The sequence below is a fragment of the Leopardus geoffroyi genome, chromosome D3 (genome assembly GCF_018350155.1).
Source record: "Leopardus geoffroyi isolate Oge1 chromosome D3, O.geoffroyi_Oge1_pat1.0, whole genome shotgun sequence".
NCBI lineage: Eukaryota > Metazoa > Chordata > Mammalia > Carnivora > Felidae > Leopardus > Leopardus geoffroyi.
The window spans coordinates 56,297,007-56,312,073 of record NC_059339.1 but is presented as its reverse complement, the minus strand read 5'-3'; the positions used below and the strand labels follow the sequence as shown (position 1 = coordinate 56,312,073).

General features: G+C 38.2%; 1 protein-coding gene across 4 annotated transcripts in view; it reads right to left on the bottom strand.

Moving 5' to 3' along the window:
• MAPRE2 (microtubule associated protein RP/EB family member 2) overlaps positions 1-15,067 on the bottom strand; it is a 158,264-nt gene that overhangs the window by 35,287 nt on the left and 107,910 nt on the right. For all 4 annotated transcript variants that reach the window (XM_045458797.1, XM_045458796.1, XM_045458795.1 and 1 more), the window contains 2 exons: positions 4,520-4,665; positions 655-868 (listed from right to left, as the gene is read on the bottom strand). In XM_045458797.1, coding sequence (XP_045314753.1) covers positions 655-868; positions 4,520-4,665 — 360 coding nt within the window. The remainder of the gene's footprint in view (positions 1-654; positions 869-4,519; positions 4,666-15,067) is intronic.

Below are 15,067 nucleotides of genomic sequence, written 5' to 3'. Positions count from 1 at the left end.
TGTTTGTAACAATGACTGCAGTTTTACAAGAATACCCTCCTGCTTGATAAAGTCTGTGTTTTATGGAAGGATGTTTGTAGTTTTAAAACAAATTTTAACAAATTTTAAAGTTCTAGGTATTCAACCTCAATGACTTCACTTTTGGACCAAGCTATACAAAGGAGGTCTTGCTGAATATTATCACGTAAATATTGGCACTGACCATACAGGAAATAGGATGCATATTTCAATGACTTTTCTTTGAAGGATGTAGAGGGTTATTCATATTTAAAAGCAAAATTGGTTCATATTCTGGTTTGTATGGCCAGTAATTAGGCAGTAAAAATACTTCAGCTGAAATCTAAACAGACTTGACATATTTCAGAAAAACGTACCAAGAAAATGAAACCTATCCCTGGAATATTATTTTAACATATAGCTTCAATGATACAAAGTGAGTAACTCTGCCTTTTTAAGAGATTAAATCATGATCATTAGACTTATTACAGATAAGGCCCTGCTATGAAGATAAATGTGGTCAAATAGACAACAATAAAAATCATCCAGAGGCCTAAAGAGATTGACTGCTGGGAAGAATCAAACACAGGAAAGCACACAAGAGCCTGAGCCACTTTCCAAAATGCAAGCAACTATACGATTTCACTGTTCCCATACCTGCGGTGGGGGAGTTTGCGTGATGAGACTTTTTTGGCAGGTTGAAGATCTGTTCGCCAGGGTCCGGGGGAGGGATCGCATCTTGCCCTTGCCGCGCTTCTACAGGATCATACTCCTTCCCATCGTAGTTAGCATCATAGAATTTCTTAAACCATTGAATGAAATCCAGGTTGTCCTGGAAACGCCCCTTCACCAGCTTCTCCACTGGGATCACCTGCAATATAAAATCGCCATGTGAGTCGTGAACCCGTTTATGAGTATTTGGCACAACTGAAGCATTTCCTATAAACTATTTTCTACGGGTCAGGGATTATTTACTGGTCTCCCCCTCAGCTTCTTGGCCAGCTGTATTCTAGAATTCACCAATTTTTTTTTCATCATATGCAAGCAAAATTAAAATAAAATGCTGTAGGTGTTCTTCTGAATTATTTCACACCTCTGAACAAATGAGACGAAACAAAAAGTACCTTAGCTGTCAAGAGGGGCTGATTCTCTTCAGAATGTATTTGATTACACAAGCATCTCCATGCAAAAATGGGCCTGGGATGTTGTGCTAGTTCATGATTGATGGGTTTTCCAGATTTCTTTTTTAAAAAATGTTTATTTGTTTATTCTTAGAGAGATCGGGCCAGCAGGGAAGGGGCAGAGAGGGAAAGGAAGAGAGAATTCCAAGCAGACTCTGCACTGTCAGTGCAGAGCCTGATACAGAGCTCGAACCCACGAACCATGACATCATGACCTGAGCAGAAACCAAGAGTCAGACATTTAACTGACTGAGCCACCTAGGTGCCCCTTCAGTATTTCTTTCTAACACCTGCTCCTGCCATGCTGGAATAAACTCCTGTAAGGATTATAGCTACCAGAGGGTGTGAATAAATAAGACTCAAATCAATCCAAGCATACACATATCTAACGGTTTGTAGGAAGCAACACAAATTTTCCTGTTTTGTTTGTTTACAATGTAGAGAGACAAGCATTATAAACAACTGCCTGCAATACAGGGCCGAGGAGTTCACAGGCTGCACAGGAACACGGCTAATGTCCACGGGAGTGCACAGGGACAGAAATGGGGTCTGACTAGGGGAGGCACTGAAGGCATTCTGGAGGAGGAGGTACTCTGTATTCACCTCCACTTCTGAGACAAATCTCAGCTTTTCATAGAGTAACCCTTTCTACTGGCATCCTAGACAGCAAATGGGTACCCCCCCCCCTTTAGAGGTCACACGAGAACTTTCAGAATTATGACAGGAAGAAATGTGGGGTGACTCATTAGCTTTACTTCAGTGGGCAGCTATTTTTGAAGGAAAATGGAAAAGGACTTAGTTATGCAAATTGTGCCATTACCAGATTCTGACTTCCTCATCTTTGAGTCGGAATCCTAGCTGAATGTAGGCCATGGGAATTACAAAGCTAGGGAGTGAGTCAGATGATGTGCACACAATTCAGACACAAACCTAGGGTTGAAAGGGCACAGCTTCACTGACTAATAATGAGCAGAAACCATATAAATTAAACTCTCAGCAAGGCTTTGCCATCTCTGGAACCAGATACCCCTGATACCCTAAAATGGATCATCAGAACCACTTAAAAAATAGAGAACAACCTCTATCAATGACCACTTGAAGAAAAAAACACCAACTGAAGCATTTTAGGCAAGCCATTAAACTAAATCATTAGCAGTACATTTTTAAAATGTTTTTTAATATGTTTTTTATTTTAAAGTTTAGTGCACGTGCACAGGAGAAAGGGAGGGGCAAACAGAAAAAGAGAATCCTAAGCAGGTTCTGAGCTGTCAGCATGGATCCTGACATGGGGCTTGATTCCCATGACCCTGGGATCATTACCTGAACCGAAATCAAGAGTCAGACATTCAACTGACTGAGCCACCCAGGCGTCCCAGCAGTAAGTACATTTTTTAAAAATGTTTTTGATAAAGCTAAAATTGAAATGAACTCAAGAATAGAGCAAAATAAAGAGAAGCAAACTTTGGGAGGAGACTACATTTTTCATGAAGACTCCTCCCAAATTTCACTGAAGTCCACCCTTTCGTGAAGACTCTTCCAGGGAGGGAGACTTGGGCGTGGATCTCTCTCTCTTCCCAAATTTCACTGAAGTCCACCCACAGGGAAGAATTCCTTCCACACATGCACTTAATATTTGACTTTTTGTTTTATTAAATATTTTCATGTCTTCATATGTATAACTTTTGTTTATGCTGATACTGATTTTTAAGTGCCTTTCTAGAGCATAAGACCCTTTAATTAACATGCTACTTTCTTTTGTTTTCTGCCAAACGTGAAAATTTAGGAACAGTTTTAGATGATGGTGCTACATTAACCATTGACAGTAAGCACTTACTTCTGTTAATTTCACATTTCCCATCAAGATGGGACCTAAGCTCCCAAAATAGGGCTTAAGCTCAAAATCTGGGGTGGCAAGCAAATCTTTACACAGATGCTTTCCACCTGCTGTCCTGCTCTGACAAACACACACAGGGACCACTGTCTATCCAAGGATCCTTGGGGGAATCATAGCATATTACGTTAGAGAGGCCAACAAAGGTGATTGAGGCCAAGCTCCCTTCACTACAAGAATTTTATCCTAAACATTCTTCAACAATGGCTCATCTCCTCTCTATGTATACACTTCCATGGACATATGGATGCCCCTCATCTGTTACATAGCAAGTTATGAGTGGTTTTTTTCTTTTTGATCTAGAAGCATGTATAGAGAAAAGATACAGAAATGGATAGGGAAATAATGCTGTTAATAAGTAAGGAGATCCTATACAGCTCTGATTTTGAATATTACAGAAGGAGCTAACTGGAAATTAACCACAGCAAAGGACAAAGTAGAAAGGACTCCAAAAAGGCTGAACTGTTAAGGGGTTAATTTGAAATCAAAGTTCTGAGAAAACAAGAAGGCAAGATTTTAATATTTTGGTAAGATTGCTTTCATTTAGGAAGATAATAATTGCATTAAAATGTGTGCAGTTTAGCAAACTTTTCCTTTAACCTGTCTCTTATAAAACACTATTTAAAATTTTCATTTCCATGTAGCCTACTTATTGCTACTATTGATGCAAAGTTATCTGTTCCTCCCCTGCTGCTTTTTCTCTTTCCCCTTACTCAAAATTCATTTCTTCCCAAACCTATTCCCTATAAGATATAGAGCCATGGTAAAGAATATGGATTAAATATGTATTTGAGTAATAGGAACCATGCAGAGACTGAGTGGACTTCAGTGACAGTCCTTTATGGGAGAGAAAGGACTCTAGTCTACTTCATTTGTACCACACTGGGACAAAATTCTAACATTTAAGGGGTGGGGGGAAGGCAGTTTATGGAGATGGAGAATTTGAGTGTATACACTATGCTCAACATTTTGATACACATTCCCTCACTTTCACATCATAACTATGGGAAAGGGGTTATGGTCTCACTTTATAGGTGGGGAACTCAAAGAATTCAAGTAACCTGCTCAAATCTTGGACATGGGATACAAACCCATGCCATTTCCACTGTAACCTGCCTTTTTTTCCCCAAAGGAACAAAATACACAAAGAACCACAGTGGCATCTGGCAAACAAAAATTTCTCTCCTGCAATGCTAAAACAGAACAGCAACATTTGAACCTCTGTAATTACCTCTAGTGTTTAATCTAATGGCTGTTAAGTTTAGAAATTTCCTTAAATAAAAGCCTCACACAAATATAGGAAGAGAGGGTTGATGCTTTATGCTAGGTACAGACCCCAAACTACTTTGACCATATTAAGGAATACGCCTTCGGATTTTTGCATTTTGGCACAAAAACCAATTTTTAGGAAAGATCACGCGTTTTATGGAGGTAGAAGTTAGTTTCCTACCTTATCAACATTCATTCGCTTAAACGATGCTTGCAGAAGTTTAAAATTGTGAATATACTCATGCTCCAACTTTGCTTGAAATTTTACTTTCTTCAAACTAATGCAGCCTGGAAAGAGCATGTCCATGAACTGGCAATAGGCAGCCCCTGGAAAGAAAGGAGAAAAAGGCTGATGTAAGTGTGACTGTTCCCAGGTGTGACTGAGGATTGTTAGGCAGGAAGGAGCCCCCCCAGCTGTGTGCTCCTCTCCCCCATGTGCTTACACATCCTTATTCGATTGGGCTGGGAGCCAGAGAGGGAAGGGACCATGCCTTCCTCCCATCACTTTTCCCATTCCTAACCACTGTGACAGTGATGCTGTGTTCACCAGAGCATCCCCACATTCCACAATGAACAGAAATACTTTTTAAAAAAATGTTTATTTATTTCGAGAGACAGAGAGAGTGGTGAGTGTGAGTGGGGCGGGGGGCGGAGGGAGCAACCTAAGCAGGCTTCATGCTGCCAGTACAGAGCCCGATGCAGGGCTCGAACTCACCAACTATGAGATCATGCCCTGAGATGAAACCAAGAGTCTAATGCTTAAGCAACTAAGCCACCTAGGCACCCCAATACTTTTTGAGAGAGAGAGAGAAAGAGAGAGAGAGAGCGAGAGCGAGCATGCATGTGCGCACCAGACAGGGATGGGGAAAGGGAGAGAGAGAATCTTAAGCTGTCTCCACACCCAGCAGAGAAAGAGGCGGGGCTTGATCTCAAAACCCTGGGATCATGTCCTAAGCCAAAATCAAGAGCTGGAAGCTTAATCCACTGGGCCACCCAGGCGCCCCCAGAGATATTTTAATGCCAAGGAACTCAGGATAAGAATAACTCTTCTTAGCTTCTATCAGAAAAAAAGGAACATTTTCTTCCCTCTAGATGCTACCTGCTCCAAGTCATCAAAATACACAGATGTAAGAGAAAAACAGAAAGTTTAAACACAAGAAAACTACAAAATTTCTCATGAAATGCATAGCTCAAAAAATAAACAAGCAAATACAAATATGCCCAAGCTGTTTTTTATTTTATTTTATTTTATTTTTTTACGTTTATTCATCTTTGAGACACAGAGAAGGAGCATGAGCAGGGAAGGGGCAGAGAGGGAGACACAGAATCCGAAGCAGACTCCAGGCTGTTAGCACAGAGCCTGACGCGGGGCTCAAACCCATGAACTGCGAGATCTGACCTGAGCCGAAGTCAGACGCTCAACCGACTGAGCCACCTGGGCGCCACTGCCCAAGCTGTTTTATATCCATCTTGCAAAATGACTTAGGTGAAGCTGGATAACTAAACCACCTAATACCCAAAACAGCTGTATACCAATTTAATTCCAGTCTAGAGCAATGGGGTCCTATATTAACATGAAGGATGAAGACAAGGAGACTCTGAAACTTACAGAAGTTCAGAGTCATGCTGTTTATGACTGAGAAATAAAAATAACAGAAATGTTCAATGAGTCCCCTGAGGAAATGGTCAGAGAAAAAAAGATTAAGTCTTTCATATGTATTTTTTTAATGAAGAACTCTTACATCATGACAATTTCCACTAGAAAATCCCAGCAAGATCATGTTTATGGATTCATATCTTCTTAATAGTTAAGGCCGCAGGTATTTAGAAAAGGAAATTCAAAGCCCGAAGGAGAAACAGTAATTGAGTGGCAAGAAAGGGAACAAGATGCCATTTCTGTGTTTTGTTTTTTTTTTCCTTCTTCAGATCTCTTGGTCTGTTTCTATAATGTGCCTGTGTTGGCCTTTCTGGAACATGAAGGAATTCCCCTCATCTTCTGGTATCAAGGTGTCTGTGAGAAGCTCTTTATTGTATTCGGGTGATTTACCTTTACATGGGAAGAAGCTAAATGATCTCTTATGTCACACAGATGTTGAGCATCCTTTACTGAGATAGGAATCAGAGAGAGAGAGAGAGAGAGAGAGAGAGAGAGAGAGAGAGAGAGAGAGAGAGAGAGAACAAAGTATCCGGGATCTAAGGGCTGCCTCAACAGGAAGTGGTGAGGTAATTCCTTATTCAGAGGTAATACTATAAAATCATGAAATACAGGCTGCGGTAAAAAAATCACCTCCAGAATCTTTGCATCTATGAAGTTTCTCCTTAGATGACCACACCCTGAGCGCAAACTAGTAACATTCCCACTCAAGCAGATGGGTTCTCTTAAAAACGAAGTAAAACAAACCCCAACAGAAACCACTGAGGAGGTAAGAGAAACATCATGATCTTGGGGGGCATTCTTATAGCCGTAATTATTCAGGTCTCCCTTTTCAAGTACCACCAGATGGAACAAATTCCGATAGACATTCGAACACTATTTTTACCAGAGATGGAGATGTCTATAAATACAACTGTCTCATCACCTGCTTTTTGTAGAGTTGTTTTTCTCTAGCATTTAGCATAAAATGTACTTATGAAGATCCAGATACTTCTGCATTCTTACAAGCCAACCAACCAACTCCCTCACTTCCAAAATTTCCAAAGTACTAACAGCTTTTGGATAAAAAACAAACCTGAATTCAGAGAGGGGAAAAAGGAAAAGTCATCTCCAGTTCATCTAAAGACAACCACCTTAATGACCTGGTATATATCACTTATTAATTAATTAATTAATTTAATTTTAACAGACTGATCCCCTTCTGGGTCACGTTTAATACTTTCTGACATTTTTAATGGCTGATTTTTATATCATGCTAAGCAACTTTCCCAAACCAAGATTAGATATTCACATACATTTTCTTCAAGTGTTTTGTGGTCTCAAGTTTTACATTTACATCCTGAATTCATGCAGAATTTATTTTGGTCTAGGACATAAAGGATGGCTCTAATTTTAGTTACTCCAAATGTTGGTGGGAATCTGTCATTTTTGGCATCCCAACACTTGGGCACCTTCCTGTCTGGTTGATGCTACAGTGCCCTACCTCTCATCCCAGTATGGACAGGGGGCAAATATCCTTTTCCCCATCCCCAGCAGTCAAGATGCAGGCCTGTGACCTGGGCTATGCCTGGGTCTCAGAGTCTTGACAGTGACCGAAATACACAGGGGATACTAGAATTTAATCATGGTAACACTGGTGGGATCTAGAGTCCTGGGACAGCAACACAGTGGCATCCTAGTCCAGTAGCACAAGGGAGGCTCTCTTTCCAGCTTTGGCTTGGTTTCCCATGGTCTCTGAGGTACCAAATATCTTTCCTATAAGTTTGTCTCTGCTTAAGCTTGCCAGGATTATTTTCTGCTATTTTCTTTTCTTTTTTTGGCAGCGGGGGGGGGGGGGGGGGGGGGAGGAGAGGAGGGTTTGTGAGTGCAGCTTTTTGTTTTATTTTTATTTAAATTCAAGTTAGATAACACACAGTGTAGTCTTGGCTTCAAGAGTAGAATCCAGAGATTCATCTCTTACATATGACACCCAGTGTTCATCCTGAAAAGTGCCCTCCTTAATGCCCCTCACCCATTTAACCCATTCCCGACTAGCAACCCTCATTTTCTGCTATTTTCAACCACAAATCTCAAATGTTAAAGTAACCTAGGTGTTGATCATCATCATTTCATAAATAATTTATGTTTTTCCCGAGGAAAAGCATTATCTTTACTATATATTGCTTTCCTAATACAGGCATTCAGGTCTCTTTCCAGACTTAAAATAATTTTGGTCTGTCCCAGGGATAGCTCATACTCTTTGCCAATTAAATGCTGCAATATGTGTTATTTTTTATAGAATAATTTCCCTTTTCTCAAAATTGTCTTAAACTTTATCATGCATTTATTCTATTTTTGTATTTGTCATTCATGGCATATAGAAAATAAATTTTCTTTGAAAATTAGTCATTTGCTAAGTAACAGCTCTATTGAGATATAACTCATCTATCATAAAATTCAACCTTTTAAAAGTACAGTTGATCCTTGAGCAACATGGGGGTTATGGGCACTGACCCTCCTGCACAGTTGAAAATCTTCATGTAACTTTTGACTCCCCCAAATCCAAACTACAAATAGCCTACTATTGACCAGAAGACTTAATAAGAACAGTTGACACCTTCTGTAGGTTATGTTTTCTATCCAATTACTACCTTCTTATAATAAGGTAGAGAAAATGTTAGGAAAATCCTAAGGAAAAAAATACATTTAGAAAATGTACTGTAGTGGGGCACCTGAGTGGCTCAGTCGGTTAAGCGTCCGACTACGGCTCAGATCATGGTCTCACGATCCGTGAGTTCCAGCCCCGCATCCGGCTCTGTGCTGACAGCTCAGAGCCTGGAACCTGTTCCGGATTCTGTCTCTCCTTCTCTCTGCCCCTCCCCTGCTCACACTCTGTCTCTCTCAAAAATAAACAAACATTAAAAAAAAAATTAAATAGAAAATGTACTGTATTTATCTAAAAAAAAAAAACCACACATGTAAATGGATTGATACAGTTCAAATCTGTGTTGTTCAAGGGTCAACTGTAAACAAATTCTGTGTCTCTGAAGATACAGAATCGTGTATCCACCACTACTATCTAATTCCAGAAGATTTTCATTATCACCAAAATGAACTCCATACCTGTTAGCAGCCACTCTCTCCCTTCCTGTCCGCCCGGATCCTGATAACCAATCACTGATCTATTTTCTGTCTCTACGGATCTGCCTATTGTGGATATTTCGTACAAATGAATCAAAATATGTAACCTTTGTGTCTGGTTTACCTTAGCAAAATCTTTTCAAGGTTTATCCCTGTTGTGGCGTGTACCGGAAGTGCATATTCTGTTCTGTGGCTTAATAACATTCGATTGTAGGTATATGCTACATTTTATTGATTTACTCATCAGTTGGTGAACATTTGGGTTTTCGCTTTTGGGCTATTAGGAGCAATGCTACTATGAACTCTCATGTACAAGATTTTGTGTGGACTTAAGTTTTCAGTTCTCTTGGGATATGGTACACCTCTGTTTAACATGTGAGGAACTGTCACACGGCTTCCTAGTTTACATTCCCACCAGCAACATACAAAGATACTAATTCCTCCACATCTGCACTAATACTTACTGTCTTTTTGATTCTATTCATTCTAATAGGTGTAAATTTTGATTTAATTTCCCTAAAGACTAATAATATTAAACATCTTTTTCATATGCCTTTTGGCCTTTTATACATCTTCTTTGGAGAAATGTTTATGCAAATCCTTTGCCAATTTTTAAATTGGGTGATTTTTCCTTTTATTGGGAAGGTGAAAAATCTCCATTTTAGATACAAGTCTCTTATCAGATACCTAATTTGCAAACACTTTCTCCTGTCTGTGGATTGCCTTTTTACTTTCTTAATGGCATCCTTTGAAGCACACACATTTTTACTTTTGATGAAGCACAATTTCTTTCTTTCATCACTTGTATTTTTGTCATTTCTAACAAACCACTGCCTGCCTAATCCAATATCGTAAGGATTTATACCTACATTTTCTTCTAAAAGTGGTATAGCTTTAATTCATACACTTAGGTCAATGGTCCATTTTGAATTATTTCTTATATATGGTGTAAAGTTTGGGTCTTTGTTATTTTGCATGCAACTATTCAGTTGGGGCACCATTGTTGAAAAGACTATCCTTTCCATTTAATTGTCTTGGCACTCTTGCTGAAAATCAATTGCTATCAATGGCATAGTTTACTATTTCTGGAGTCTCATTTTTATATTTGTGCAGTAACAGTCTTGATTACTCTCTAACTCTCTACTGCACTAACTTTGTGCAGTAACATTCTTGATTACTGTGGCTTTGTAGTCAATTCTGAAATGAAAAGTAGAAGTCCTCCAACTTTGTTTTTCCTTTTCAAACAGGTATTCTGGTTCCCTTGCATTTCCATATTAGTTTTAAGATCAGCTTGTCAATTTCTGATAGGGAAAGAGGCTTGGAAAGCACTGCCATTGTAACAATAGTAAGTCTAATCCATGAACATGGGACGTCTTTAATAATGTTTTAAAGTTTTCAGTATATAAGCCTTCCACTTTAAAATTTTTATTTTCTTCAATTCTACTATAAGTTGAATGGTATTCTTAATTCTATTTTTGGATTGTTCATTGTTAATGCATAGAAATATAATTGATTTTTGGATATTATCTTGTATATCCTACAACCTTGCTTAACTCATTTCAGTTATAATAGTTTTTTCCTGGCACTTAGGATTTCTTTGCATACAAGATCATGACATCTGTAAATAGAGATCATTTTACTATTTCCTTTCCAATGTGAATGCTTATTTTTCTTGTCCAAATGCCATGGCTTGAACCTTTAGTAGTATGTTAAATAGAAGAGCTGCCAATGTACATCCTTGTCTGGTCGTAGTGGGGGAAAGCATCTAGCTTTTCACCACTAAGTATGATGTTAGCTTCAAGTTTCTCATTATCAGAGGAAGTTGCCTTTTTCCTCCCAATGTTTATGTATTTTTGAGAGAAAGAGCATGGGGGGAGCGGCACAGAGAGAAAGGGAGACACAGAATCCGAAGCAGGCTCCAGGCTCTGAGCTATCAGCACAGAACCCGACGTGGTGCTTGAACCCATGAACCGTGAGATCATGACCTGAGCCGAAGTGAGATGCTTAACCAACTGAGCCATGCAGGTGCTCCAGGGGAAGTTGCCTTCTATTACTAATATTTTTAACATAAAAAGGTGTTGAATTTTGTCAAATGCTTTTTTTCTGCAATTATCACATGGCTTTTGTCCTTTATTCTATTAAATGGTGTACTATACTGGTTTCTTTAATCCCATTTGATCTAACCTTGTGTTAATTCCATTTGATCATGGCATATAATCCTCTCTATATGTTGCCAGATTCATTTTGCTACTATTTTGTTTAGAAATTGTGTCTATATTCATAAGAGATATTGATCTATCGTTTTCTTGTGATATCTTTGGTTTTGGTTGATACTGGCCTCACAAAGTAAGTTTGAAAGTGTTTCTTCCTCTTATTTTTTGAAAGAATTAGTGGAGGGTTGGTGTTTTTTTCTTTGTTTGTTTAAACATTTGGTAGATTTCACCATTGAAGTCATCTGAGCTCAGAGTTTTCTTTCTGGAATTGTTTAAAAATTACCAATCACATCTCTTATTATATAGATCTATTAAGAATTTCTATTTTATCTTAGGTTTCAGTAGTTATGTCTTTCTAGGTTTTTATCCACTTTACCTAGGCTATTTGGTTTTTAAATATTCATTTCCTAACTTATGAGTTCTGATAAATTTTCAGTTGTTTCTCTTTAGTTTTCTAGGGAGAAATAAAGTGATACATTTTTGTACTGTATTTTTGTGTATGTATATATATGTTGTATGTATATATATGTTTATTACATACTTTTTCTTTAACAAGAGTATCTCATGTCCTTCCTCTAAGTCAGTTATTGACCACTGATTTCTGATCCTAAGGAAGTATTTTTCTGAGTTTTACCAAGAGTTGTTATCAGGAAGGGATCCTGAGTTTTACCAACTACCTTTTTAGCAACCATGGAGACAATAAAAAAGTTTTTCTCCTTTGATCTATTAACTGATCAATAACGTTCATGGATTTCCTAATGTTGAATCATCTTTATATCCTTAGATTTAAGTCCTACTTCGTGATATTTACAAAGTTTTTATTACAGTGCGGGTTTAGATTCACAAATACTTTATGATTTTTGCCCCCATACTTGTGAGGCTGTCTGCAACTTTGTGTGCTTTTGTCCTGGTTCTGATTATTCTTTTAAGTTTAAAAAATACATTGGGGAAATTTTCATAATTTTGGGAGTCTAAAAGCTTGTGCACATAAAAAAAAGGCTTTGATTAGATTGCTCATGGCACAGTTTGCTAGCTGTATACCCTCAGTTTTTTCCTTCTCTATGCTTTCAGAACCATATAAGTATCAAACAAGTGGAGTAATTTTTCTCCAACAGGCAATGTGGAAAGAATAGATAATATTAGCGTTTCAGGTAATTTCAGGTACATTATGTGATCATTTAAGGTATTCTATCACAGGTCAGATTTTCTAGAGTCAAAGGAACCCCTGAAAATTTTTAAGAAATATCTTATTGACCTTGGGGAGCTATACTTAAGATTTGTTGTCACTGCTCCTGGGTATGTCCACTATGGGTATTTTCAACTTCCAGTTCCCCAAATCTCTACTGCACAAGACACATTATGAAAAGGATACTTTGAAATTAATTGTTGCTAAGAACATGGTTAAGGGTGCTTACTGGGGCAAAAAACTATAATCATGGCATAACTTGAATAAGGCTGTTGTATTCTCTTTTCTATCAAAGGCTAACCCCTCCAGCTGTGCTGTAGATCCCATCTCTGCTCATCCTCTCATTGAGGTCATGGACTCCAGCTACTCTCAGTCTCTCAGAAATTGCAATGCGCCAATATCATCTGACTTTGACAAAATAAAAATCTTTCTTAATTTCATGTAATCCTTTAGCTACTATATCATTTGTCTCCTCCTATTCACAACAAAACTTGACAAAGTTGTCCTTATTTCCATTGTTTACCATTCAAACCAATCCTAGTGTCTTCCAATCTTACCAAGTTCCAGTTAAGGTCATCAATAGCTTCTCTGTTACCAAAACTAACAGTCCTCTTTCTTCATCCAACTCAACACCTCTGAATACTGTCTGTCTCGTTGCCCATCCCTTCTTGAAATTCTGTATTTTCCTCCTTAGACAGAATGGGTATCAAAGAACTGATCAATTCAGCCATCATTACTTTTGCCCTTTACGTCTCAGCCAGCCACAAACTGGAATATTTTTGGGCCATTTCCTTAACCTTGCAGTAACATGGCCTACATTTTGTACAGATCCCACTTCCATCAATTTACGCTAAGGTTGCCATTATTCAGAACACATACCACTCCTTACTAAGGAGACTAACATGGTTTCCTAGGAAATCACTATGAACTCCTTCCCCACTCTATAGTGACCTATGACATGGCCTCTGTCTACCTCTCCCTTGTCTAACTTCCCCTTAGGAAGCTCCTTTCACACTGGCTTCCTTGCTGTTTCTGGAACACTTCAGGCCTGTTTCTGCATTATGACCTTTATATAGGCTGTTTCCTCTGGAACTTTACATTCTTCTTGCCATTCATATCAAGGCTTGGATGTCACCTACCAGGAAAGGCCCTCCCATCCCATCCCATTTGAAGGGACTCTCTTGTCACTCTTCATCACGTCATCCTGTTTTAGGTCTATTTTATTAATTTATATGTTAGTCTGTGGCTTCCCTTCCCTTGCTGCAATAGAAGGTTCAAGAGAGCTTGCACTTTATCTGTCCAGGTCCCTTCTGTATCCCAAACTTTGATAGTGTGGCCTTTAATATCTGGTCAATGAATCAAAGTTTACCGATAGTAGCAGCTGAATCCCAACAAGGGCTAGTCGATGGTAAAATTCTAATGTTACCTAAGTCCCAGATAAGAGTACAAAAAGAGCTGCTACATATTTTAAGAACTCATTGGGGTAAAAATTAAGCAAAAAAGCAATCTAAACTAAGAACCACTCTGGAAACTAAGTGTGCAGAAAGGTGAAACATAAGCCTCCAACGGCTAAATATAACACACTCTGGTAAAAAGCAATCCAAATTGTAGGATGTTGTGTTTAACAAGATCATGATGGGCCATGTTCTGAGCCTGTGAACTCAAGGCACTAATGCAGTTATGAGGGTCAAGTTCTGAAAATGAGGGAGTAAGTAGAAAGTAAGGAAAATGTTCTGTCTTTGTGCCATGCTATGCCTGCACATGGTTCCAGTTGTTACAATCAAAAGTGACATAATGGAGCTAAAAAGTTTGGGGACAGGAATCCAAAACGAATAGGTGAGGCACTGTATAAAGGCAGAACTCAAACATGAATACCTAACCCTCCAAAGATTGAAGGATGTATGATTTAAATCTATGGAATCATGAAAAGCATGAGAAGATAAATAATCTCATTTCTACCAGATTTAGTATTAGGGAATCAGGATAAACTGACATTTTTAAAAGGAAATGTTCAGACAACAAGAAAGGAAATGTTAATTTATAGATTATACCATGCCAAGAAATAAATGAAAATACCCATATTTATTTAAAATGTTAAAACATTCGTTATCAATTTTTAACCTGAACCTCACAGAGGTATTTTTATTATCACCATCCTATTTTACAGATTTGGGAACAAAGTTCAGAAAGTCATCCAGCTAATGAAAATAAGAGAAGTGGAATTTATACTCTGATCTGAACTTCAATTTCTTAAATACTTCCTCTTCTCTATGCTGCTTCTAGGAAATTATAAGCAAAAATTCAAAGAAAGTTTGGAAAATTTCTAGATTATAATTCTGTAAGAAGTCATAAAATGAACTGGAGAACATATGAACCTTTCAGACTGATGTCAGAGGTAGAGGGCCAGCTGTACCTTCCCTAGTTATAGAAGAATTTGGGCTGGATAGATAGTTCATTTACCTGTCCCTGTGTCATGATTTTATATTTTTTAGTACATACACACTCATAAGAATTTCATTTTACATGTTTATGTAATGTATATACAAAAATGTACGT